The sequence below is a fragment of the Acomys minous genome, assembly GCF_964271855.1.
Source record: "Acomys minous genome assembly, chromosome: 10".
NCBI lineage: Eukaryota > Metazoa > Chordata > Mammalia > Rodentia > Muridae > Acomys > Acomys minous.
The window spans coordinates 31423008-31446507 of NC_140491.1; the positions used below are offsets into that span (position 1 = coordinate 31423008).

At 48.8% G+C, this 23500-nt stretch overlaps 1 protein-coding gene and 1 long non-coding RNA gene across 2 annotated transcripts; both read left to right on the forward strand.

Annotated features, from left to right (window-relative positions):
• The first annotated feature begins 5814 nt into the window (after positions 1-5814).
• LOC311606197 (MORF4 family-associated protein 1-like) lies at positions 5815-7682 on the forward strand. Its single transcript, XM_084797298.1, has 2 exons — positions 5815-6374; positions 6635-7682. Exon 1 carries the CDS (start codon positions 5987-5989, stop codon positions 6362-6364), a length of 378 nt encoding a protein of 125 aa, XP_084653424.1. The 5' UTR covers positions 5815-5986; the 3' UTR covers positions 6365-6374; positions 6635-7682.
• A 5698-nt stretch (positions 7683-13380) lies between these two features.
• Positions 13381-23208, forward strand: LOC311606281. The gene is made up of 4 exons (XR_014782283.1): positions 13381-13474; positions 16442-16523; positions 22657-22903; positions 23080-23208. It is a non-coding gene; the product is annotated as an uncharacterized lncRNA (long non-coding RNA).
• Positions 23209-23500: the final 292 nt, after the last annotated feature.

Sequence of the window (23500 nt, forward strand, 5' to 3'; positions counted from 1 at the left end):
ATTTTGGTGTGAAGACTGACTGCAGACAGAGACAGAGGTGCAGGTGGGTAGGTGGGATGGAACCTGTGAGTTCCCATCATGCTTAGGGGCAGACCAGCTGTCTAGCCAACTGGGGCAGCTATAACAAACTACCACAGGATTGGCATTTATTTCCTGCATTCTAGAGGCTTCAAGTTCAAGAGCAAGGTGTCAACAGATACCTGTTTGGGGCTGCCTTCCCAGTATGTCCTCACAATGGCAGGTAGCAGAGAGCAAGATGACCTGTTGTCTCTCTTCTAGTAAGGACATTTATTTTATTTTGGGTTTTTTTGCCTTTTAAAAAACAATTTATTTAATTTTATGTGCATTGGTGTGAGAGTGTCAGATCCCTTAGAACAGGAGTTACAGACAGTTATAGGCTGCCGTGTGCGTGCTGGGAATTGAACCCAGGTCCTTTGGAAGAGCAAGCAATGCTCTTAACCACTGAGCCATCTCTCCAGCCCTGTGGCTTTTGTTTTTTCAAGACAGGTTTTTCTGTGTAGCCCTGGCTGTGCTGGAACTCTTCTGTAGATCAGGCAGGCCTTGGACTCACAGAGACTTCCCTGCCTCTGCCTCCTGAGGCTGGGATTAAAGGTGTGTGCCACCACGCCTGGCCAAGGACATTAAACTTATCATGAGGATCTCATACCCAAGACTGAATCTAGGTGGTAGTGTCTCTGAAGGGACCCATATCCTAGTAATAGTTAGGATGTGAGTAGAGGGTCACATTTAGTCCAAGGTTCCAAATCCTTCTAGCCTTGACAACGCAGCATCTCAGGCCTGGACTATCTGCTCTGAGAGTCAGCAGCAGCTCAAGGACCACAATCCTGCAAAGAGCTTCCACTCAGGTCTCCAGGCCCATGCTATCTCTGGGAGTCATTTATGGTAGCTCTATGCTCCAAGCTTCTAAGCACGGTGTGTACATGATCACTCCTCCTGAGGACAATTAAGAGTGAACAGAATTTGCCACCTCTCCCCCTGCGGATCTAGACCTGAGCCCCAGGGCCTGGAGTTGCAGTTCATCCCCACACAGCCTGCCTTGCCACTTGTAGGACAAACTGTTCTCAAGTCTTCAGCTTGGGGAAAGGAGGCTCCACATCAGTAGGTTGCTTACCACTGTTGGTCAGCTGAAAATCCTGCACCCGTGTTTATTTTCTAGTAGCTGCTGAACCCTCAACAGTCTTTATATTGAGACAAGGTCTTACTATGCCACCCTGGCTGTCCTGGGACTCACCATGTACATGAGGCCAGCCTTGAACTCATGGAGACCTGCCTGCTACTGCTGCTTGAGTCCTAGGTTTAAAGGCGTGGGCCACCACACCAGGTTTTTTGTTTTCTTTCTTTCTTTCTTTCTTTCTTTCTTTCTTTCTTTCTTTCTCTCTCTCTTTCTTTCTTTTTTCTTTTTCTTTCGGTTTTTCAAGACAGGGTCTCTCTGTGTTAGCCTTGGATGTCCTGGTCTCACTTTGTAGACCAGGCTGGCCTCAAACTCACAGCGATCCGCCTGCCTCTGCCTCCCAAGTGCTGGGATTAAAGGCATGTGCCACTATGCCCAGCCCCTTTGTTTTCATTTTTATTAATTTTGTTTTGTGCGTTTGTATATATTGTGTGGTGTATTCCCAAGTAAAGGGGGCACACACATCTGTGGGTGCATGAAGAGGCCAGAAGAAGACCCCTGATGGCCTGCTCTACTCTATAATTCTCCACTTTATTCCTTTGAGACAGGATCTCTCCTGAGCCCGGAGCTGAGCTGGTAGCCAGCAAGCCCCAACAATCCTCCTGACTTTGCCCTCTATACTCCTCTGCCCCCCCCCATACTCCTACACAGAGAGAGAGAGGTGGGGAAGAGGAAGGGAAGGAGGGAGGGAGACAGAGAGACAGACACAGAGAGAGAACAGAGGGACCGTGTGATGGCTCACCAGGTAAGGGCACTTTCTGTCAAGCCTAAAACCTGAGTTTGATCCCTTGGGCCCACGTGTGGAAGGAAAAAATGAACTGACTCCTGCAAGTTACCGTCTACTTTCCATGAGCCCACAAGAGCAAGGGTATCTCCTTCCCATCCCACTCTTCGTAAAATAAACACAAAACCCACATAACTAAAAGAAGACAGAACAGAAACTACAAACAGAAAACAAGGTGATGACCAAGCTCTCCACACAGGTATGCTTTGTGACTTGCCCTTGGAAAAGCAAGAGTCATTTCTTCCTGACCAGTGTGTGTGTGTGTGTGTGTGTGTGTGTGTGTGTGTGTGTGTGTGTATGTGTGTGTAGACAGCTGGATCCCAAGCTTCCCAGCCAACCAGTCTAGCTATATTGGGGAGCTCCAGGGTCAGAAGGTCAGGGGAAAAGCCTGTCCCAAAAAGAACAAGGTGGGGAGCAATAGAGGAAGACCCCTGGATAGACCTGCTCTTCACACTTACATAAATGGTACATGAGCCACTCACTGTGCCCTCTTCACCACATGGACAACGAGGGTCTGCACTCGGGTCTTCACATTTGCACAGCAAGTACATTATCTCCGCAGCCTGTCCCATCCCTTTTCACATCATTTTTTTTCCCCACAGGGCTTTCAGGCTCCCAGGAAAAGTGAGCAAAAATCACAGAGTTCCCACATGGGCCCCAACTTCCCCCACCAACAACCCAACACCAGTGGCTCACTGTCAGCATCAATGAGCCTGCAGTGCAGAGTGCTATCCGCAGCCTCCGCTTCTGTCAGGGTTCACACTTCGGAAACTGTGGAATCAGACAAATGAGCGAAGGCATGTGCGCACCATTATTGTGCCTCTCAGAGCAGCTTCACTGTCCTGAAAAGCCTCCATGCTCTGTCTGCTTGTCCCTCCGACTTGAACCAACCGCCCATCTTTCTGTGTCCCTGTTCTGCCCTTTCTGGAAGGTTGAGTAGTTAGAACCATGTGGTTGACGTGCATGTAAGTGGACTTCCTCCATTTAGTAACACTTAAGACATGGTGGCGCACGCCTTTAATCCCAGCACTTGGGAGGCAAGGGCAGGCAGATTGCTGTGAGTTCTAGGCCAGCCTGGTCTACAAAAGTGAGTCCAGGACAATCAAGGCTACACAGAGAAACCTTGTCTATTTAAAAAAAAAAAAAAAAGACCTGGTTTTCTCGTTGTTTGGTTGCTTCTTTCCATTATTCATTCATGTGCTGAAGGCTGTTTGCTTCTGACTTTGGGCAGTAACAAAGAAAGGGGCTGTAAACATTATGTGGCCTGGTGGTGGCAATGCAAATCTCTTACATTCTAAGAGAATGGAACTTTGGCTGAACAGCCAAAGTTAATGATACACCCTGAAGTCACTTAAGACTGCTAGCCTACACGGGGCATGGTAGCGTATGCCTTTAATCCCGGCACTCAGGGAGGCAGAGGCAGGCAGATTGCTGTGAGTTTGAGGCCAGCCTGGTCTACAAAGCAAGTTTAGGACAGCCAAGGCTACATAGCCTGTCTAGTGGCGGGGGCTGGGGTGGGAAAGTCCACTGCTAGGCTACTGTGTACTTAAACTGTTGCTTTAACTCCCTGTTAAGGGAACAATGTAACAACCAGTCTTTCTTACTTGCCTTGAATTCCCCCATGTAATCAACTTTTACAACCTAAACTAATGTATAGCTATAATCTTAGATTACAATGTTAATTAATATACTATTCCATGTCCCTGACCCAAACAAGGCAGCGAATACAAAAATTGAAAGCCACTTCCTAACATCTACTATAAAGGTTGGAAGCAACCATTTACTGTTGCTGGGTGAGGAATAATGACCCTTGTTAGCTGGGCCAGTTGGAGCCAGTGACTTAATCCCTGTGCACCTCTGCTGGAGAGCTCTGTAAAGTGTCCCACCACTTCCTCACCTGGTGCTTTCTATGTCATTCAGTACAAATAGAGTGAAGCCTTTGTTAGGGACAGACACACCACTCACAGAAGAGACATGGTACACAACAGACACAGAAACCCCCACAGACAGAAACCGACAGACAGAGACACAGGGACAAACAGATTAACAAGACAGCCTTCAGGCAGGCATAGCTACAGACTCATGAGACAGACAGACAGGACAGAAAACACAGAGAGCACGAAGTAGGCACTTTGAGTCTGGACTCACTCTTAGTTAAATAGCTCCAAGGGAAATGTTTCTGTTTCTTCCTCAGTGTGACACTGATGCGTTATTGGTGACTCAGAGTTGATCTCTAATGAGTAGATTCCACGCACAGGGTTTTGTGTAGATATGTGGGTTCAACTCATTTTCTGGGTTGTACAGTGGAAGCTGTCTTGGCAATAGAGATCACATCCCCACCAGTTAAAAAAGGGGTGGGCGTGGCCTTTAATCCCAGCACTTGGGAGACAGAGGCAGGCAGATCTCTGTGAGTTTGAGGACAGTCAGTGCTACAAAGAGAAACCTTATCTCAAAAAGAAAAAAGAAAAATAAACAAAGAATTTATTTGTGAATTTCCCAGGATCCACACTTACCAGCCTTTCCCCATGTCAAGGTTCTGCAAACTGACTATCCTAAACGTGTGCAACAGAGCCTCATTGTCCTTTGAGCCATTTACTCTTAGTCATGTTTTAAATGGCACAGCTTCTTCTGGTGTCAGGAAAACCTGAAAGGCTGGATTTTTTTTTTTTTAAGTAAAAGCCACGGAGTGTAAAGTATCTAAGAGCCCAATTAAAAAGATGTGTACTTTATATGTGCCTCTGTTTGGTATTTACAAAGTGGTTTCATGATTCATGGCTGGGAAACTAACCAAATATCTAGTTCAGATTCTCGAGAAAGTGCTGTCTGATCAGTAGACTAAGAATTCTAAGAATTCTACATCTTTCCATAAAGATCAATGTTGAGTGGCTGTTAAGCAAATTTAGTTGTGTGCACCAACTTCTGTCCTTTCCACACCAACTCATCACCAACTGAACTTTGGTAAGCTGGGGCCTCAGAAGGCATCAGACAGAAGTTTCACCTCAGGAAACCAGGAGCTCTGTCTGGTTAAAAGACACCCAGGCACTTTCAATCAAGGTAAGATAATTACACCTTAAACTAGCTCAGCCATAGCCAAAGAGGAGGGGCTATGAGCCCTCACTATGGATTTCCCAGATTCCTCTTTCCCCAGTTTTGGAAAGCTGGTTTTCGTTTGTTGTTGCTGTTTAGAAACAAGGTTTCTCTGTATAGCCCTGGCTGTACTGAAACTCACCATATAGACCAGGGTGACCTCGAACTCAGAAATCCTCCTGCCTCTGTCATCCGGGTGCTGGCGCTCGCGCGCTCTCTCTCTCTCTCTCTCTCCCTCCCTTCTTCTCTTCTCTTCTCTTCTCTTCTCTTCTCTTCTCTTCTCTTCTTTCTCTCTCTCTCTCTCTCTCTCTCTCTCTCTCTCTCTCTCTCTCTCTCTCTCTCTCTCTCTCTCTCTCTCTCTCTCTCTCTCTCTCTCTCTCTCCTTTTTTACTAGTAAGGAAACGTGTCCAGCGTGGTGGCTCATACCTGCAACCCGGGAAGCTGAGGCAAGAGGATTGCTGAGAGTTCAGGACCAGTTTAAGCCATACAAATGAGTTCCAAGATAACCTTGGCTACAGCATGATACCTTGTTTCAAAAAGTACGTGCATTAAATCAGAATAAGATACAGTGAAGTGTGAATCTGGCAACACCTCAAACAGCTCCAAGAGCTTAGGAGGGAGGATGGAGAACTGATGTCCGCGCGTGGCCGCGGAGGCACTCGCCCCGCCCCTTTCATGGACGTGCGCGTGCCCGCACCTCGCAGCGCGACCGTAAAGAGGGGCGCGGCGGTGTCGTGAAATGGGTCGCAAGGCGCAGAGCGCTGGTTGACGGTTAGAACTCCATTTTGTTCGCCGCCCGTCTGCTCGGCAGTCACTCGTCTCCGTGGCTTCTCCGCGGTGTAAAGTTGAGCCGCGGCGGAAGTTTTGAGGACTCGGCCCGAGCTCGGTCACAGAGTGTCCCGCAGACAAGCAGAGCGGCAGAGATGCGGCCCCTGGACGCGGTGGATCTGGCGGAGCCCGAGGAGGTGGAGGTGCTGGAGCCCGAGGAGGACTTCGAGCAGTTTCTGCTGCCCGTCATCCACGAGATGCGCGAGGACATCGCGTCGCTGACGCGCGCGCGCGGGCGCGCGCCTGTGCGCAACCGGGGCAAGCTGTGGGAGATGGACAATATGCTGATCCAGATCAAGACGCAGGTGGAGGCCTCTGAGGAGAGCGCACTCAACCACCTGCAGGGCGCGGGCGGTGCCGAGCCCTGTGGCCCCAGGGCGGAGAAGGCCGAGGAGAAGGCGCAGGAGATGGCGAAGATGGCCGAGATGCTGGTGCAGCTTGTGCGGCGGATAGAGAAGAGCGAATCGTCGTGAGCGGGCCGCGGTAAGGGCGGGAGCCTGGCGGGGCGTGGGCGACTGCGGGGAGGAGGCTGGCTTGTCGCCTCGAGAGTAAACTAGGCCCCTCTGGGGGGAGGGGGGGAAGGGCTGTAGCAAGTTGTCGGTAGGGAGACAGTGGAAGATTCCAGATTGTGCTGGAAGGCATGAGGCCCTGAGTGAGACAGCCTCCAGGAGAGGCCAGTGTTTTGCTCTGCTCTCCGGCGGGATTAACCTCTCGGTGATGAATCTTTCCCGCCCGTGCTTTAGGTTTCCAGCCAATGGATTCTGGTTGCGTGATGGCGATTGGCTGACATGACACCCTGGAGAAGCTGAAACCAGAGAGCCTTTTGTTTTCCTTTCTTTTTATTTTTTATTTTTCCTTTTTTCTTTTTTTTTTCCTCAATGTTCACTCAGTTCTCACTGACACTACGTTCCTGCTACAGTCTGCGGTTGACGACCTCGATATGAGTTTTTGATTATTCAGTGGTTCCTTTTTGTTTGTTTGTTTAGGGGAAATAACTTTGATTTGGAAAATGTGCTCACATACGGGAATTAGGGCCTAGATTGTAAGCCCTTGTGGCAGTCGAATGACGTTCGTTCCTGGGCTTTGGTTGTTGTTTCTGAATTTTGAGGTGCTTTGCTCTTTCTTGGGTGACCTGATAGCTCCCTGGAACTTTGCGTCCCTGTGACACTTGAGACTCCAAGTTGGAGCTCACCGGCTCTGGAAGTTCTGAAGGAGCTGCTTTACTTCTAGAAGAGGACTCCATGCAGCAACGGCAGAAGATGGGACCAGACTTCATCTGGGACTTCAATGGGCCTTACATGGCTAGGACTGATGGCCTGGGAGAAGGGTCGGAGGATAGTATTGTTTCTATTGGGGGACTTTAATTTCTGTGTGAGACCAAAGGAGGAGAGATGTATTTTGTGCAAATTTTAAATTTTATGTGCTACACTATCTATTGTAACCTGTCTGGTGAGTTTGTTTGGACAGCCTAATTCATTTCTAAATGAAATGGAACCCAGAATGGGAGATGAGGTCTTGTTAGTCTGTACAAGTTGGTATTATATCCCCATATATTTGAGGAGATCCTGAGCATAAAATGAAAGGGAAATGCCTTTTGTGGACTGGGAAGGAAAACCTGGAATTGTCTGCAATGGACCCGAGACTTCGAGGAAGAGGCATCGTCAAGGTTCATCTGTAGTCAAGCTATAAATTTATTGAGTAGCAGACCTGATAAGCATTTGAGGTCAAACCCCTACCATGTTTGAAAAACAAAATCTTACATGTTAATAAAAGTATTCGTTTGCTTGAAAAGAGTATATACCCAGAAAGTTATTAAGAAACATAAGTGTCCTCTCCTTAGTTTGATGAACATCCTACAACTTTGGGAGCTCTGGGTTAGCAACAGAAGGGAGTTTCCACTTTGGCTACTGTGGGACCTGGGTGAGAACAGGACATTCTTGGCTCCTAAGCAGGAAAGGATTTGTTTTTCAAGAGATGGTTCTAGAGCCTATGAGCTATGAGGGAAGATGACACCTGTCAATCCAGGTAGAGTCTCCAATGTGACATCCTCCAAAGTACATTCTCCAGTCTGGCAGAGGGACAGCAACATTTGAGGTGGTGGTTGGTAGTCAGCTTGTTTTTTTGACAAGCATAGTTTATTGCCACTCTAGTCAACATACTACACAAATGAAGGAAATGCCCCTGAGATGGGACCAGGTGCTGATGGTGACCAGTGTAAATGCTTTCTCCTTTACTGTTTTGCAAGAAGGGTTGTTCATCCCATCAGAGACAGTGTTTTCACCTGTGAGTACGTTTCTCCCCCTGCCCAGAGGCCTTGCCAGGTACATCATATCTGTTTCCCTTTGCTCTACCTTCTTAAGGACTCCAAAACAACATGAAGCCAGAATTCAAACTGAAGCCCTGACTCCCCTCCCCTCCCCTGAGAGCAGATAAACCCCGAGCACTGTGGTTTGCACTGCCATCTAAACATCAGTAGGATCTATCATCCCACTCACACTGCAGCTGGATAAACCAGGCAGGGCTTGCTTTAGTCACTGTCCCAGATCCGTGCAACTTTACCAAGACACCCCGTAGTGTTCTATGAGTCCCTATTCTTTGTTCAAAGCAGTTTTCTCTAACGGCTCTTCCAGCTAAGGCCCCTACTGTCCAGGCTGCTATCACCCCGCTGGTGAGCGACTCCAGCAGCACTCAGCCACGCCTGTGCAGACAGAGGATGCCACTGCCGGATTCATTAGGGCTGCTTCAGCCAGAGGAGTTAGGAGGGAAGAGACATTGCCACACACTGGGCCATGAAGTACAAACATGCATGAGGAAATGAGCAGAGAAAGGTAGCTGTGGAATTGAGGGCCTGGAAGATTGGCGGGATTGCAGCAATCACCAGCCCCAGGTCCCTGGGAATGAGTAGCCCTGGGGAGGGCAAAAGCTGCGGGCTATACAGAGGCCAGATGTTGAACGGACAGCCATGTGAGCATGTTATTCACCTAGAGAGACTTCAGGACTTGTAGAGTGATGGGGTGGTCATGACTCAGGTGTCAGAGTCTGCAGCAGGCAGTAGGAATGTTGTGGCAAGTCGGGGTGCAGAGGGGCTAGGGCAGGGAATGGGTGTACTTGAACCAAACTCCTGGCTGATGTTTGTTTGAAGGATATGGAGCTAAGAGTGGCTGTCCTTTCATCAGCCTGGGACCTTGGGACCAAGTGGCGCTATGCTATTGGAGCCACCAAGCAAAGTGAAGTGGGGTCGAAGGCGGGGGCTGCTCCAAGCCAGGTTGTGCTAGCCAAGGCTAACTCAGCCCCACTGGCCCAAGGGCTTTAGGGATAGGAGGACTGAGGAGCACCAGCCGAACAGTGTCATAGGCTGAGTTCAACTCAACAGTGGTGAGCGTATGGTAAACTTAGTTCTGAATTTAGCTCCTTGGGTGACAACCACTTGGAAGAGCCAAAGATGTAGCAGGCAAAAGTGTCACTCAACCAAGCTTCCTGCCAATGGTGGCTCTGTCCCTTCAGGCCTCACACTGACAATGGCAGGGAGCTCTTCCTCCCATACCCTTACAGATAAGTGATAGGGAAGTGGAAGCTGCCTCAGGAGATGGCCCTAGGCTTCTGGCCGCCTTCCCCAGGCAAAGTCCAGAGTATAGTGTTGCCTTCTTGCCAAAGAAGCTTCTTCATGTGGACACCATAGACAAGGGGACAGTGAAGGATGGGGTAGAAACAAATAGATCAAGTCTTGCCTGGGTGGTCAGCTGGAGTCACACAGCAGACAGGAGGCGCTTGGCAAGCCAGGCCACTAAAGCCTGAAGTTGTTCAACCCCTAAAGGCAGGTCTAAGGCCTGACTCCGGGAAGAAGCCGGCTTCAGAAGCAGCAGAAGGTCATGGGGGCGCTTACCAAAGGGGTTCCTATGAGAACGAGGCAGTAGCAGAGCAGGAGCAGTGAGCAGTGAGCCCACCGGGAGTCGCTGCTTTCTGCTGAGCCTTTGGTGGTGTCTCTGAACTGAGGATACTGTGGGCTTCTCTTTTTGCGCTGTCGGAGTGAAGAGTGCTTGGTGCAACCGATCACAGCACACAGCACTTTGCTTAGAGAGCTCGCCAGGCAACTCATCAAATGATGAGACCCAGAGAATCAGGTGTGCTCCAGGTGGCATGTCACTTCCGTGTGCGCTGTCTGTTAAGAGTGTAGCCAACACTCCAACAGGCACGGGGAGACGAGTGCCGAAGACCCATGGACATGGTTTTAAAACTACCACAGCTAAAGCTGGAGAGATGGGCTCAGCGATTAAGAGTATTTGTTGCTCTTGCAGAGAACCCAGGCTCACCACCACCTGTCACTCCAGCTCCAGGGAATCCAATGCCCTCCTCTGTTCCTCTCCAGCATGAAGCGCACACAATGTTCAGATATACATGCAAACAAATATCCATACACATAAAATAAGTTAATCTTTAAAAAAAAAATTAAGCCACTAGTCAGGCATGCCTATAATCCTAGCACTTGGGATGCAGAGGCAGGTGGATCTCTGAATTCGAGGCCAGGCTGGTCTACAAAATGAGTCCAGGACAGCTAGGCTACACAGAGAAACCTGTGTAGGGGTGGGCTGGGGTGGGGGCTGTGAGCCACTAAACCCACCACAGTCAGCATCATGACATACCCACCCAGGATATCTAAAATATCACAGACCCAAATCATCAGAGTTTCCAATAGTCACAATAGTTTCTGGGTTTTGGAGAGGCCAAATCAGTACATTAAAATGTGAGGCGCTTCTAGCCAGAGGCAAAGGGGAGAGATCTACAAAGTATGATAAGAACCAACAGATTAGCGGTGTGTTTGTTTCCTTGCAAGGTAGTAACAAACTGCTACAAACTTACTTGCTTAAAACAACACAAATTCTGTTGTGGAGGCTGTCCTGAATCAAGTGTGAGTAGGGCCACCCCCTCTGAAGGGTGCAGAGAAGTTCCCTGTCCCTCTTCTCCCGGCACAGGTTGTCCTTGGCCTCACTTTTGTTAAATCGTCAGTTCTGTCTGCCTTCAGCGTCAGTCTCTGTCTTCACATGGCATCAACAAAGGACACCACTCATTGGTGCTTAACCCAGTACCTCAACGGATTGAGTTGTAAGGACCCTATTTTCAAAAAGGTTACATCCTGAGCTTTGGGTAAACATGAATTTTGAAGGGGCGCTCCTGCACAAATAGTAACTTTTTTTTGAAGAGTTATCTTTGTGTGTGTGTGTGTGTGTCTATGCACACTGTGTCCCCACAGAGTAAGTATCGGATTTTCTAGAGCTGGAGTCACAGAAAGTTGTGAGCTGCCCAGTACCAAACTCAGGGTCAAGTTTGTAAGAGAAGTGCTCTTAACTGCCGACCTATCTCTGTAGCCTAAAAATTGTTACACAGCTACAGTTTTGTTTTTGAGATACAGCCTTACTATGTAGCCATGGCTGACCTAAACTTCTATACATAGGTCAGGTTGGCCTTAAACTCAGAGATCTGCCAGTCTGTGAGTTGCATCCCAGCCTCTAAGTACTAGGATTAAAGGTGTATGCCACCATGCCCAGCTATGAAAAGTTTGCATAAAGTCACATCAAAATGCATTTTAAAACAAGAATTGGTATTGTAATGGTCCAAACTGGCCCAGTGAGTCAAAAGAGGCAATAAAAATCTCTTCAGGAATCCCAGGACCTTGGCTGGGGATGTGGCTCAGTTAGCAGTGTTTATCTAGCGTGCATGAAGGTCGGGTTCCACTCCCAGCGCCGTAGGAGCTACTAAAGAGATAGAAGCAGGAAGATCAGAAATTCAAGGACATTCTTGGGGCTACATAGTCAAGTCCTCAGGCAGCCTGGACACATGAGACCCTGTTTCAGAGAGGGGGAGGGGGGAGAATATCTTCCATGGACTTCGCAACACCTCTGTTCACTCCCATTAGGGTGGTCTGGTGTTTCCAGTCATGCTGACTAGTAGGTGTCTTTAGTCTTTAGAAGGGGAAAGAGAAAGACTGGTCAGGTCTGGGTCAGGTTAACCACGTATTACAGTTTAGACAATATTTCTTAGTGGTCAGCATTTTCTGTGCAGAGCTGAGCAAGGTCTGATCCAAAGGCTAAGACAGCAAAGGGGACAGACAGATACAGCCTGACAACAGAGATGCAGGTGTGTGTGAGTGTGTGTGTGTGTGTGTGTGTGTGTGTGTGTGTGAGAGAGAGAGAGAGAGAGAGAGAGAGAGAGAGAGAGAGAGAGAGAGAGAGATCATTGCCTATGCCTGTGGCCAAGTGAAGAGTCAGAGCTAGGAGCAGAAACAGGAGTTACCTCAACCACACGGCAGAGGTGCGGTCTGCAGCGGAGCTGGGAGGAGATGCGCCTCTGTGTTGTCCAGCCACATGACCTCCAAATCAGTGACCTTTAAGCCATCTAGGAGCCAGGGAAGCATGGGGCCTGACTTGGGGCCTTCCTGGGTAAGGCAGTTTGTAGTATTGACTCAGGACAGTGGCCAACAAAGCAGAGTGAGTACCCAAGAGGGTAGACATGGAGATGATTGTGAGAGGTGACACTGCTGACCAGAGGCATGGGGACAAGTCCAGTATGCAGAGCGGAGAGTGGGCCACATACACACAGGGTAAGCTGCTGTTAGATCCCTGCCTCAGACACACTGAAGCCTCTTCCAGATGGCTAGGGAAACGGAAGCAGTAAATAGTTTTGAGAATATAAAGGGAAAATTTTTGTCAGCTCAGGGCAGGCAAGAATGTCTTCAAACAAAAAGGAGGAAGCATAAAAGAAACGCTTGATGTTTGTCTTCTTCAAAAGCAAAAAACATACACATAAATGTTTATGGCAACAGTTTTCATAACAACCCGAGGGAGGAAACAACCCAGATGGCACTCAGCGGGCGGCCAAGCGGATGGGCACATCTCGGAACAAGACAGCACCCAGCTATAGAAAGGAATGAAGGAGCTCGCGCTCCACAGGACCGGATGAGCCTTACAAGCACGCTGAGCAGAATTAAAGCAGCCAGACACAGAAGGCCACACTGTGGGAGTGCTGCAAGCTAGCCAGGGCCTGGCCCTTGCTGGCTGAGTGCTCTGCTACTAAGCTCAAATCCAGCGTCACACGGCTTTAAAGTGGTGGCCTGTATCATGTCCCTCTCCCAAAATCATACATAGAAACTCGGATTAAATGTGAAAATATGCCACTCTAAAGATGAAATTGATGTTGAGGGAGAAGGGGAAATGAGGCACCAGGAAGGACTCCCAACTCTCCAAGAAGAGAGGCGTCTGGAGAAACCAAACCAGCCCTGCCAGCGCTTTGATCTCTGACTGTGAGAAACATGCCAGTTGCTTCAAGAGCCCAGTCTGTGGTCTTCTGTGATGGCGCCTGGTCATCTTAGAGACAGACAGTAGTTTTGTGGTTGCCAGAAGAGACGGAATGTGACATGAATGGATGCCGCTTACTTTTTCCTGGGTGACTCAAAAGTTCTCAAACTAGAGAGAGCCGGTGTCTGTCAGTGCACTCACAAGCTCAGAGTTTACACATCCACAGTGTCGTGTGCACCATGTGAGTGTCGCCTCAGGTTTCCCAGAAGCAGGAGCAGTCAGTTCATAGAGGTGGTGAGTGTTAGGTCCCGCTGCAGGGCGTGGCTGCCGTACCCTGCCCTCTACCTAGGGGCGGGGCTTCCCTTCTCCCAGAGACCCTTCACTTTAGAATCCAGTCCTTTTGGTTCCGCCTGCCCCTTTTCCCGCTTCCTGCCCTTTCCTGCTCTCCTTCCTTCTTCCCTTCCCCCCTCTCTAGCGCGTGCCCCTCTCTTTCCTTCCCCTCTCCATCCCGCGCTGCTCCAACAAACCTGCATTTATATATAATACAGCTTTGTCGCCATTAGCTCATTCTGCTTTAATCAATCAGTGAGGGGAGTGGAGTGTGCCAGAGCTGAGGCGGTACTGGGTGGCTAGAATTTAATGGGAACAGTTCCACTCTGGGGAGGATGAATATTCTGGGCATGGATGCACAGACAGCACAGGATGTGTGTGCTTAAAGCTACTGAACAGCAGGCCCTGCTGGTTGTATTCATTTTACCAGAAAATTTTAAAGTAAAATAATGTGTTTTTTAATTAAACCATAATCATTTTTTATGGACTAGATATGGCAATCCTTGCCTGCTGGAGACTGAAACAGACATTTCAGGCCAGCCCTACACAGTGACATTGTCCCTATTTTATATTAAGAGCAGGCTCATTTCATAATAAGAACACCATACACTCAGAGTACTGGGGCAGTTCATTTCATGACTTGCAAGTTAGGATAGTAGATAAGCCTGGCTGAAGCCGAGAACAAGCCTTATAAACGCTAACGTGGGCTGGAGAGATGGCTCAGAGGTCAAGCACTGAGTGCTCTTTAAGAGGACCTGGGTCCAATTCCCCAGATTCAGTTCCCAGTACCCACATAGTGACTTACACTTCTCTGTAACTTAAATTCCAGCTGATCCTATGCCTCACTTCTGGCCTCTGTGGGCACCTAGCATGGTGTGCAGACATACATGCAGACAAAATTCCCGTACACATAAAATAATAATAAAACTCTAATGTGTGACCCTTCCCTTTATGAATAATTGGGAGGGAGCAATATTACACATCACCTGGGTCTTGTTTTCCCTCTGTTGTTTGTTGGTCCACTTTCAACAAAAATCATATGTGGGCTGTTGACGCAAAAACCAAAGCTCTTATCATAAAGAGAATCAGAGATAGTTTATTCTACTAGTTATTCTATCTTGAAAGCAGTTTCCTGGAATTTTTATAGTTTTATAGAGCAGAGAAACTTGCATAAATCAATGCAAGTTTGCAATACATTTGGTGACTAAATCAGAGAGATAGGTTCATCAAGATGGCGAAAGTGTCTATAATTCAAGACACTATCTGATGGCATCCCTAGCTGCTATCCTGGCATCCTTACTGCTCTCTGTCAGCATCCTTAGCTGCTACCCTGGCATCCTTAGCTGCTCTCTGCTAGCATCCTTAGCTGCCATCCTGGCATCCTTAGCTGCTCTCTGCAGGCATCCTTAGTTTTTGCATTGATAGAAGCTGGCTGCCTATAAGTCAGTAGTTTCTAAAAGGGTTTTAATCTATTGTCACAAGATGTTAGTTTTGACATAGGGTGGTAAGGAATAACTGTTCCAGAGGGCCAGAACTCAGCCCGAGATAAGGTCATTAGCCTCTGGGCCTGCAGCATTCCAGTCTGTCCACTGTACTGAAATCAGCCCAGTCGGTCTGCAGACAGATTCCTTTCTGTTTCCTTCACAGCCAGCTGCAGCTCTTTTCAGGAGTTCTTGCTCACAGGGTTCATCTCTACATTTCACTTCCTGTTTCTTCTAAAGCTTATCAGACACAAGACCAAGCTTGCCCGTAATATTCTATTCTAAACTTATAGTTTGGCAGGGAGGGGTAGCTTAGTAGAGTTGGGGGGAGGGGTTAAAGCAGCAAGCATTAGCAAAGGGGTTGGGGGGGGGATAGTTAGACCAGCAAGCATTAGCAGGTATTGGAGGGGGCATAATTAGACCAGCAGGCGTTAGCAAGGGTGTTTTCTGTTCATTTGTAGCTGGGCCTAAACTGACTCCTGGCACTTCAAAGTGTGAACCAGCAGATGTTATTTCTAACAGGTACACACTTAATCCCAGCACTGGGCAGGTAAAGACTGGCATATCCTTTTGGCCCCGTGGTCAGCCAGCCTAGCTTAGGCCAATGAGAGCTCTTGTCTTTAAAAATAAAAATTAAAAAAAAGGTCGGGGTGGGGTGGGGGGGCTGGAGCTCAGTGGCTAAGAGCACTTACTGCTCTCTAAGAGGGCTGAGGTTTAGATTCCAGAACCCAAAAGGCTGTTCATAACACTTGTTACTCCAGCTCCAGGGAACCCAGTACCCTCTCCTGACTTACGCACACACAGGCATTGCACATACATACACACAGGCAGAGCATTCATACATAAATCTTTTAAAAAGAGTTGATGACATGTCTCACCCACACACGAGTAGGGGCCAGTGAGACAGATCAGCGGGTAAAGGTTCCTGCTCCCACACATGACAAAATGAACTCAATCTGAAGGACCCACAGAGTGTGGCCCAGGGGCAGGACCGTGAAGATCTGTGGCTGTGGGGGCATGGTCAAGTGGGTGGGGTTTGGGCGTGTCCTTGAAGCACATGATCATGGTCACATGATCGCGGGGGGTCTTTCTGAGCAGCAAGGTAAGGGTCAGAGCCACCAAATTGAGGAGTGCAGTAGGCAAGGCCTTATAAAGATGGCAGTCAGGCTGGGCTGTCCCCTCAGTAGAGTGCTTGGCAAGCATACCCTCTAGGTTTGATCCCCGGAACCACTAAAGGCTGTGCAAGGGCAGCCTGGGCTAAAGGGGGACAGAAGAAGAAATCAGGGGTGGGGCTGGGGTGGGGGAGGCAACTTACTGACTTGAACAGGATTCCAAGTTGCCCACATGTAGACTCTGGTCATTTGGAAAGAGGCCTCCACACTTGGCAGAAGCCATCTTTTCTGTCTGCTTTGCCCATTTTCCTATCTGCATTAAACCCTCTCTTTCCCAGAAACCTCCCTGGTGTGACTCGAATCTGAGATTTCCATTGCGCTCAGTTTGGGTTGGATAGCATGTGTGCATGTACATGCCAGGTAAGCACCCGACCACTGAGCTATATGCCCAATCATGCTCGTTGTTTTTAATTATGAAGACAGGGTATTCCTGAAGTTGCCCATGCTGGCCTTGAACCTGTACTCCACCTGCTTCAGCCTCCCAAACGGCTGGGAGTACACAAAGAATGTGGCCCTGAGTGTAAGCTACTTTATGGTCATATGTATTACTGTGACTTCATTGTAGGAGTGTGTGTGTGTGTGTGTGTGTGTGTGTGTGTGTGTGTGTGTGTGTGTACGTGTACACAGATGAGCGTGGATGAACATGGAGGCCAGAAGTCAGCATTGGCTGCGCTCCTCGAGATTGCTCACCTTGCTGAATGAAAAAAAGAAATTGAAAAGGAAGGTGACTGTTCCTAGGAATGGTGGCCGAGAAGGTTTACTGTAGATGGGAGGGAGAGCATAGCCAGAAGTAAAGGCATCTGGGAGGGTAAACACATAGCGGGGCCATGTGAGGAAAGGAGGAAAGGCAGAGGGGAGAGTCGGGAGACCAAGAGGCCAGGAGGGTAATGGGTAGAAAGGACTGGATTACATAAGGAAGTGCTGCAGGAGGCTGGCAGCCTGGTCCCTGGGCTAGAAAGTTCAGGGTAGGTGCCGAAGCCAGCTATACTCTGTAACATGTAGGGACTGAAGGATCCTGGAAAATCCTGGCAGCCACATCCACTTAGATTTGGTTTTTTCTTTCTTTCTTTCTTTTTTCCCCCAAGACAGAGTCTCTCTGTGTTAGCCTTGGCTGTCCTGAAGTCACTTTGTAGACCAGGCTGGCCTTGAACTCACAGTGATCCAACTGCCTCTGCCTTCCAAGTACTGGGATTAGAAGTGTGTGCCACCATACCTGGCTCCCACTTCGATTTGTTAAATAGGCATCTCAGTTAGTGGTTTGTCCCATGTGTGAGAGCTACTTCGTGTGTGTGTGTGTGTGTGTGTGTGTGTGTGTGTGTGTGTGTGTGTGTGTCTGTGTCTGTGTGTGTCTGTGTTTGTGTGTATGTCTGTGTGTGTAGCATGTGGTGCATGCCTGTGACTATAGGGATGCTTGTGCTCAATACACACATGTGGAAGCCAAAGGAGGCCATCCCGTGCCTTCCTCTCTTGGTTGACACCTTATTCATTTTGAGATAGGGTCTCTCCCTGAACCCAGAGTTGGCCAGTGAGCTTCTATGATCTGCTTGGTTTTGTCCTATTGGGGGGAGGGGGATGGGGGGGGAGACATTTGTGCTATTACAGGCACCAGTGACTATGTGCAAAATGGGCCCTGGGGATTTGAACTCACATTCCCTTGCCAAATCTATCTCCTTAGCCTTTCCTTATTTTCTTAGACCAGGTCTCTCCCTGAACCTGGACTTCATCTATCTGATTAGGCAGGCCAGCCAGTAATACTCTTGTCTCCTCCCAGCACTGGAATTACAGGTGTGTGATGCCGCTGCAACCGGCTTTTTTTTTGTTGTTGTTGTTGTTTTGTTTTTTAAGACAGGGTTTCTCTGTGTAGCCTTGGCTGTCCTGGACTCACTTTGTAGACCAGGCTGGCCTCGAACTCACAGCGATCCGCCTGCCTCTGCCTCCCGAGTGCTGGGATTAAAGGCTAGCACCACCACACCCGGACGCAACCGGCTTTTTACATGGATGCTAGGTGTATAAACTGATGGCATGGCTGATTGGTGGTATGGTTAAGTGGAAGGCTTTTACTGTTGATGTGTGTGAGAGAGCAGCCAGAAGCATCTGGGAGAGTCCAGAGCAGAGAGAGAAAGAAGTAGACTGGACATGGCCAGCGCTATCTGTGAGAGAAGGGAGAACAGCAGGGATAGAGAATAGAAGAAACAAAGCGAGGGAAGCAGGAGCAGAGCATACAGGGAGAGAACACAGGAGGATGAGAAGCAGAGGGTGGGGGTGGGGGTGGGGTGGATCCCGTTAGCTGGGGGGGAAGTTAGGGGAGGGGAGGAGGTAGGAATGGCAGGCTGCTAGCATGAACTTTGAAATGTGTGACAGACAGGTACTTGTGATACTGAGGGAGCCTGGATGCCAGCATGCGCTTTGATATACTGACAGGCATCGCAGGTCCCTCCTGCCATCGATAAGGGAAGTGATCCTTTTTGGCAGAAGGGAACCAGTTTCACATGTTCCTGAGGAATACTAGATTTTATGTCACCCAAGAAATCCTATAGTCCAAGCTGAGCTCATTTCTGGATATTTGGACTGCCTTTTGGAATTTCCTTCGGACCTAACACTGGGATCTGAACTCAGGTCCCCGCACTTGCACAAGCAGCACTCTATCAACTGAGCCACCTTCTCGGGCCCCACTTCACTGTATTTTCAAAATTTGAAAATCCAGCCTTGTGCTTGGATCTTTATTTATTTACATTTATCCTGTGTGTGCGAAGAGGTGTGAGAGTGCATTGGCATGCCTGTAGAAATTAAAGGACACCTTCTAGAAATCAGCTCTTGCCTTCCACTACGTGGGTACCATGCATGTATCTCAGACCATCAGACTTGGCCTCAGGCCTTTCCCCAGGGGCCCCATCTCACCAGCCCCTGATTTGTTTTCAGCTGCAGCGGGTGAGAAGATGGAACTCATCACAGATACAGATGTAGCTACTTGAGAAAAGATGGAGAAGAGCTAGGAGGTTCTTGGGCTTGGAGAGGAGTGGGCTATGGGCTGTGAGACTCTGCACGAATACAAAGGAATGAAGCAGGGTCTTGGTTTATTCCATTTTCCATAAATAAAATGTTGTTAGCATGTTAGGTGGCACACACATGTGGCCTACCGGGGGACTTACCTGGCATGGAGAGGTGTAGGAGTTTAGAAGGTAGACAGAAGGTTGGGACTGGGAGAAAGGGGTCCTAAAATACAGCTCAAGCCTGGTCCTGTTTGAACAGCCAGGCAAGCTATTGTCAAACCTCTGCTCCTGTTTTTACAATAGGGCTCCGTTAAAAAACAAAACAAAACGACACAGAATGCCTTAACCTTAGGGCGGAAGGTTTTAACTGACAGACAGCAATGAGCTCAACGCAGGACCTGCTGTCTCCAGGGAGTCAGAGATGAGATAAGCAAGAAAACTGTCACTGTGTCAGTGGTCACTGTGCCTCCCATGGTCAGAATGTCCTTTCCTGCTTAATCATCCTTGAGGCTGCAGACAGCTTGTTCCCTCCGGATCAGAAAGTAAAGGCTGTGGGGACGTTTTCCCACACAGGCACTAACGCAGGGAACTGCAACCTCAGATGAACTCAGCGTCATTGTAATATCATTTGCTGTGTGGTTTTTACCCTCCCCTCCCCACCCCACCCCCGCCCCCGTGAGAGCTTTTCTAGGGCACCGTTATCATTAAAGTGGGATGCCACGCAACTGATATGAATATGGAGAGATTTATCTGGGGGGAAGGGAAGGGGAGAGGAGTTAGGGCCATGAGGGTAGAGACAGAGAGAGAATAAAGGGGGCACCCTTAGAGGAAGTGCAAGAGTGAGATACGGGCTGGCGGTGGGTTTTGTCCTTTCATACCCTGGGCCCCTAGCACACACCTGGTGGCAGGCAGCCTGTGATGATGTCAGGCTGCTAAGTAACCCAGAGGCAGATCAGATAGGCTAGCAGACTAGCAGATGAGCTAACAATCATGAGGGGGAAAAATACTCTAAAAGGAAAATATGGTCCACTATGATTTGGGAGGGACGAAAAGATCACCTTACCTATGGCACCCATGTTAAAAAAATATTTTTTTGGTTTTTTGAGACCACCTAAAATATTCTTTCAAATCCAAAATGAAGAACCCACTGAGCTGCTACCCAACCTGGGAAAGCCTACTGCCATCTGTCTTTGGAATATTTGGTTTGCTTCACTCAGCTGAATTCTTTCCTTTGAGAGGACAAGAGCCATGAGAGGCCCACATCACAGGCACACGGACTGCTGGCTTTAGGCTAAACTTCCCTGATAGAACACATGGTGGGCTAGGGGGGGAAGGCTGGAGCCAGGCTCCGTGGGGATGGTCATTCAGGAGGCATTTTCCTAGGCTAGGTCGTTGGAACAGGCCTTACCAGGATTGAGGGCAGAGCCCTCTGATGTGTCCCAGTGATGTTCTTTTGCTTGAGGAGCTAATAACAAGCAGCTTTCAGAATCGCCACACACATGATCAAAGCCGTTGCCAGGAGAGCAAGTACATATTTTTTTTTCCCCAAAAACAAAAGGCTTCCTTGTTTGTGATCTTTGCAACTGCTTCAGGAGTAGGTTATGGGCCTGGAGAACGAAGAAGCTTTGATCTGCAGTGGGGCTGAAGGGGGAGGCACAGAGCTCAGAGCGAGACGACCCCTCCTCTCCTGGAAGTTTCCAGCATCTGAAGATCAGCCAGTCACCAACCATGGGCTATGACCAAAGAATTCCAAAGTAGAGAAAGCCTTTCCAGAGAGTTCTCAGAGGTCACCCAGCGGGTTTGATAGGTTTATAAACTGTCTGCATAGCCATGCCAATGTTATGGAGGCATTTTCTCAATTGTGGGTCCCTCTTCTTAGAAAACTCTAGCTTGTGTCAAGCTGACATAAAACTAGCCAGAACACCCTGCGGCATCCATAACATGGCCAGATAGTCCCCACCTGTGTCTCCAGGCTGCTGGGAAAACTGCTGTCAGTTAAGAAAAAGATGTCCTTGAGCCAGGCGGTGGTGGCGCGCACCTTTAATCCCAGCACTTGGGAGGCAGAGGCAGGCCGATCGCTGAGAGTTCAAGGCCAGCCTGGTCTACAAAGCGAGTCCAAAACAGTCAAGGCTATGCAGAGAGATCCTGTCTCAAAAAAACCAAAAGAAAAAAAAAAGAAAAGAAAAAGAAAAAGATGTCCTGTAGGGATCTGGACAGCAGATGTTTTATGAGCTCTATCCCAGCTTTGCAGCCTTGGGAAGCACATTCCTGTCGTTACCCCCATTTGAAGGAGTAGAGAAAAAATTCAGGGCTTAGCTCCAGGGAAAACATCCCAGGCAATCTGCGTGGTGCATATATGTGGCATGTGTGTGTGTGTGCATGAGTGTGGTGTGTGCGTGTGTGTGTGTGTGTGTGTGTGTGTGTCTGTCTGTCTGTCTGTCTGTCTGTCTGTGTCTGTGTCTGTGTGTGGTGTGTATGTGTGTGTATGTATTTGTGTGGTGTGTGTGTGTATGAGTGTGGTGTCATGTGTGTGTGTATATGTGAGTGTGCAGTGTGTGTATGTGTGGTGTATGTGGTATGTGTGAATGTAGTGTGTGTGGTGTGATGTGTATGTGAGTGCTGGCATGAGGAATGGTGTGTATTGTGTAGTGTATGTGTGCGAGTGTGAATGTGGTGTGTGTGTGGTGTGGTATGTATGTGTGGGGTGTGTGTGTGTTTGTGTAGTGTGATGTGTATGTGGGTGTGGTATGTGTGTATAAGTGTGGTGTGTGTGTGTGTGTGTGTGTGTGTTTGTGTGTTGTTGTTTATGAAGCCACACATGCACTGGGAAGATAGAAGTTCCCACCTAGCCAACATCCCCTCCATCTAGAGGATGAGAAACAGGATGTGTGTCAAAGCAACCTGGGGCTGGACACGGCGGAAATGGTGGGACAATGGACACAGCAAAGGCTGGCTTTGAACTTTTGCTCCCATGTATCTTAGTTGTGGTCTTAGTTGTGAAGAGCTCATCAAACTCGGGCCTGAAAGCTCATCCTATGGAGAAGCCAGCATTTGTGAGCTGGAGGGACAGAAAGGCCTCTTTAGAATTGATCTGGGGGAGACAGGAGGTGGGGAGGAGGGACTTGGAGGATCAGAGGGGGGAACTGCAGTCTGGGTGTGATGTATGAGAAAAGAATAAAAGTTTAAGAAAGAAAGGGAAGGAGGGAGGGAGAGAGAGAGAGAGAGAGAGAGAGAGAGAGAGAGAGAGAGAAGGGAGAAAGGAGGAAGAACTGTCTCTTTCAATGGCTGGAGCACTGCTCCCAAACCAATACAACATCCTGGCTCCCTGGCAGTTGAGGGCCACAGATACAGGATAGGAATCAGGAGAGAGAGAGAGAGAGAGACAGAGAGGGGGAGCACTAATGGAGGTGTGAGGTATCTATGCCCTGTCTGGGAGTGAGTGTAGACCTGTGAAGATCTCAGTGTGTCTTCTTTTCATTTCTTTCATGACCTGGGTTTCTCAGTAGGTGTCTTTAGCCTTGAAGAAGAAGAGAGAGACTGGTCAAGTCCATTTATTGCAGTTCTGGACAAAACAAAAACAAAAACAAAAACAACAACAACAAAAAACAACTTCTCAGTGACCAATGTGTCTACGTGCAGAGCTGACCAGGATCTGACCCAAAGGCTGAGACAGCATAGGTAGAGGTGCTGACCTTTCACCACTGCAGTCGTAGCAGATGCCTGTGGCTCAGCAAAGCAGCAAAAGCAGAGGTAACCTAGGCAACAGTTATCCTTGCATCAGAGAAGTGCCATCTGTCACAGACCTGGGGGCGGGGGGCAGGGCCTCATTGTCCTGGCTAGCTGGAAGACTGCCAAAATTAGTGACCTTTACGCTAATTAAGAACCAGTGAAGCTGGAGGCTTGACAAGGGCCTCTTCTCTGTACAGACAGAGGCCACATTCCTTCACATCGAACCACAGAGGTTTCTCTTGACCGTTCAGGCAGCAGAGTGACCAGGACACCAATGCACTTCACCTTTACCATTGCCAGTTCTGCTCCAACTGCTCAAGGCCCCATAAAAAAATAGCCCTTCTTGGGCTGGACCCTGTCCTGTTACATTGAAAAGCTGCACAAGCCGGACCCCTACCCTGTGAGCCCTCCAAGCCCTGCTTCCCAGCTTCCCCGTGCGGATGTGCTTCTGAGAGTCACCGCTATGTCGAGCAGGGCAGAGGCTGCTGGGTATAGGGTCGAGGGCTAAACCTCTCCTCTGAGTCAATTGGACATCCAGTTCTTTACCTGCGCACTGTTCCCTGCCAGACACTTCTCAACTTGACCTAAATGCTAACACCTCCTAACATCGTGTGGGGA

Bases quoted from the DNA above. Each gene is read 5' to 3' on its own strand.
- LOC311606197 (XM_084797298.1), top strand. From the start codon at position 5,987: ATGCGGCCCCTGGACGCGGTGGATCTGGCGGAGCCCGAGGAGGTGGAG.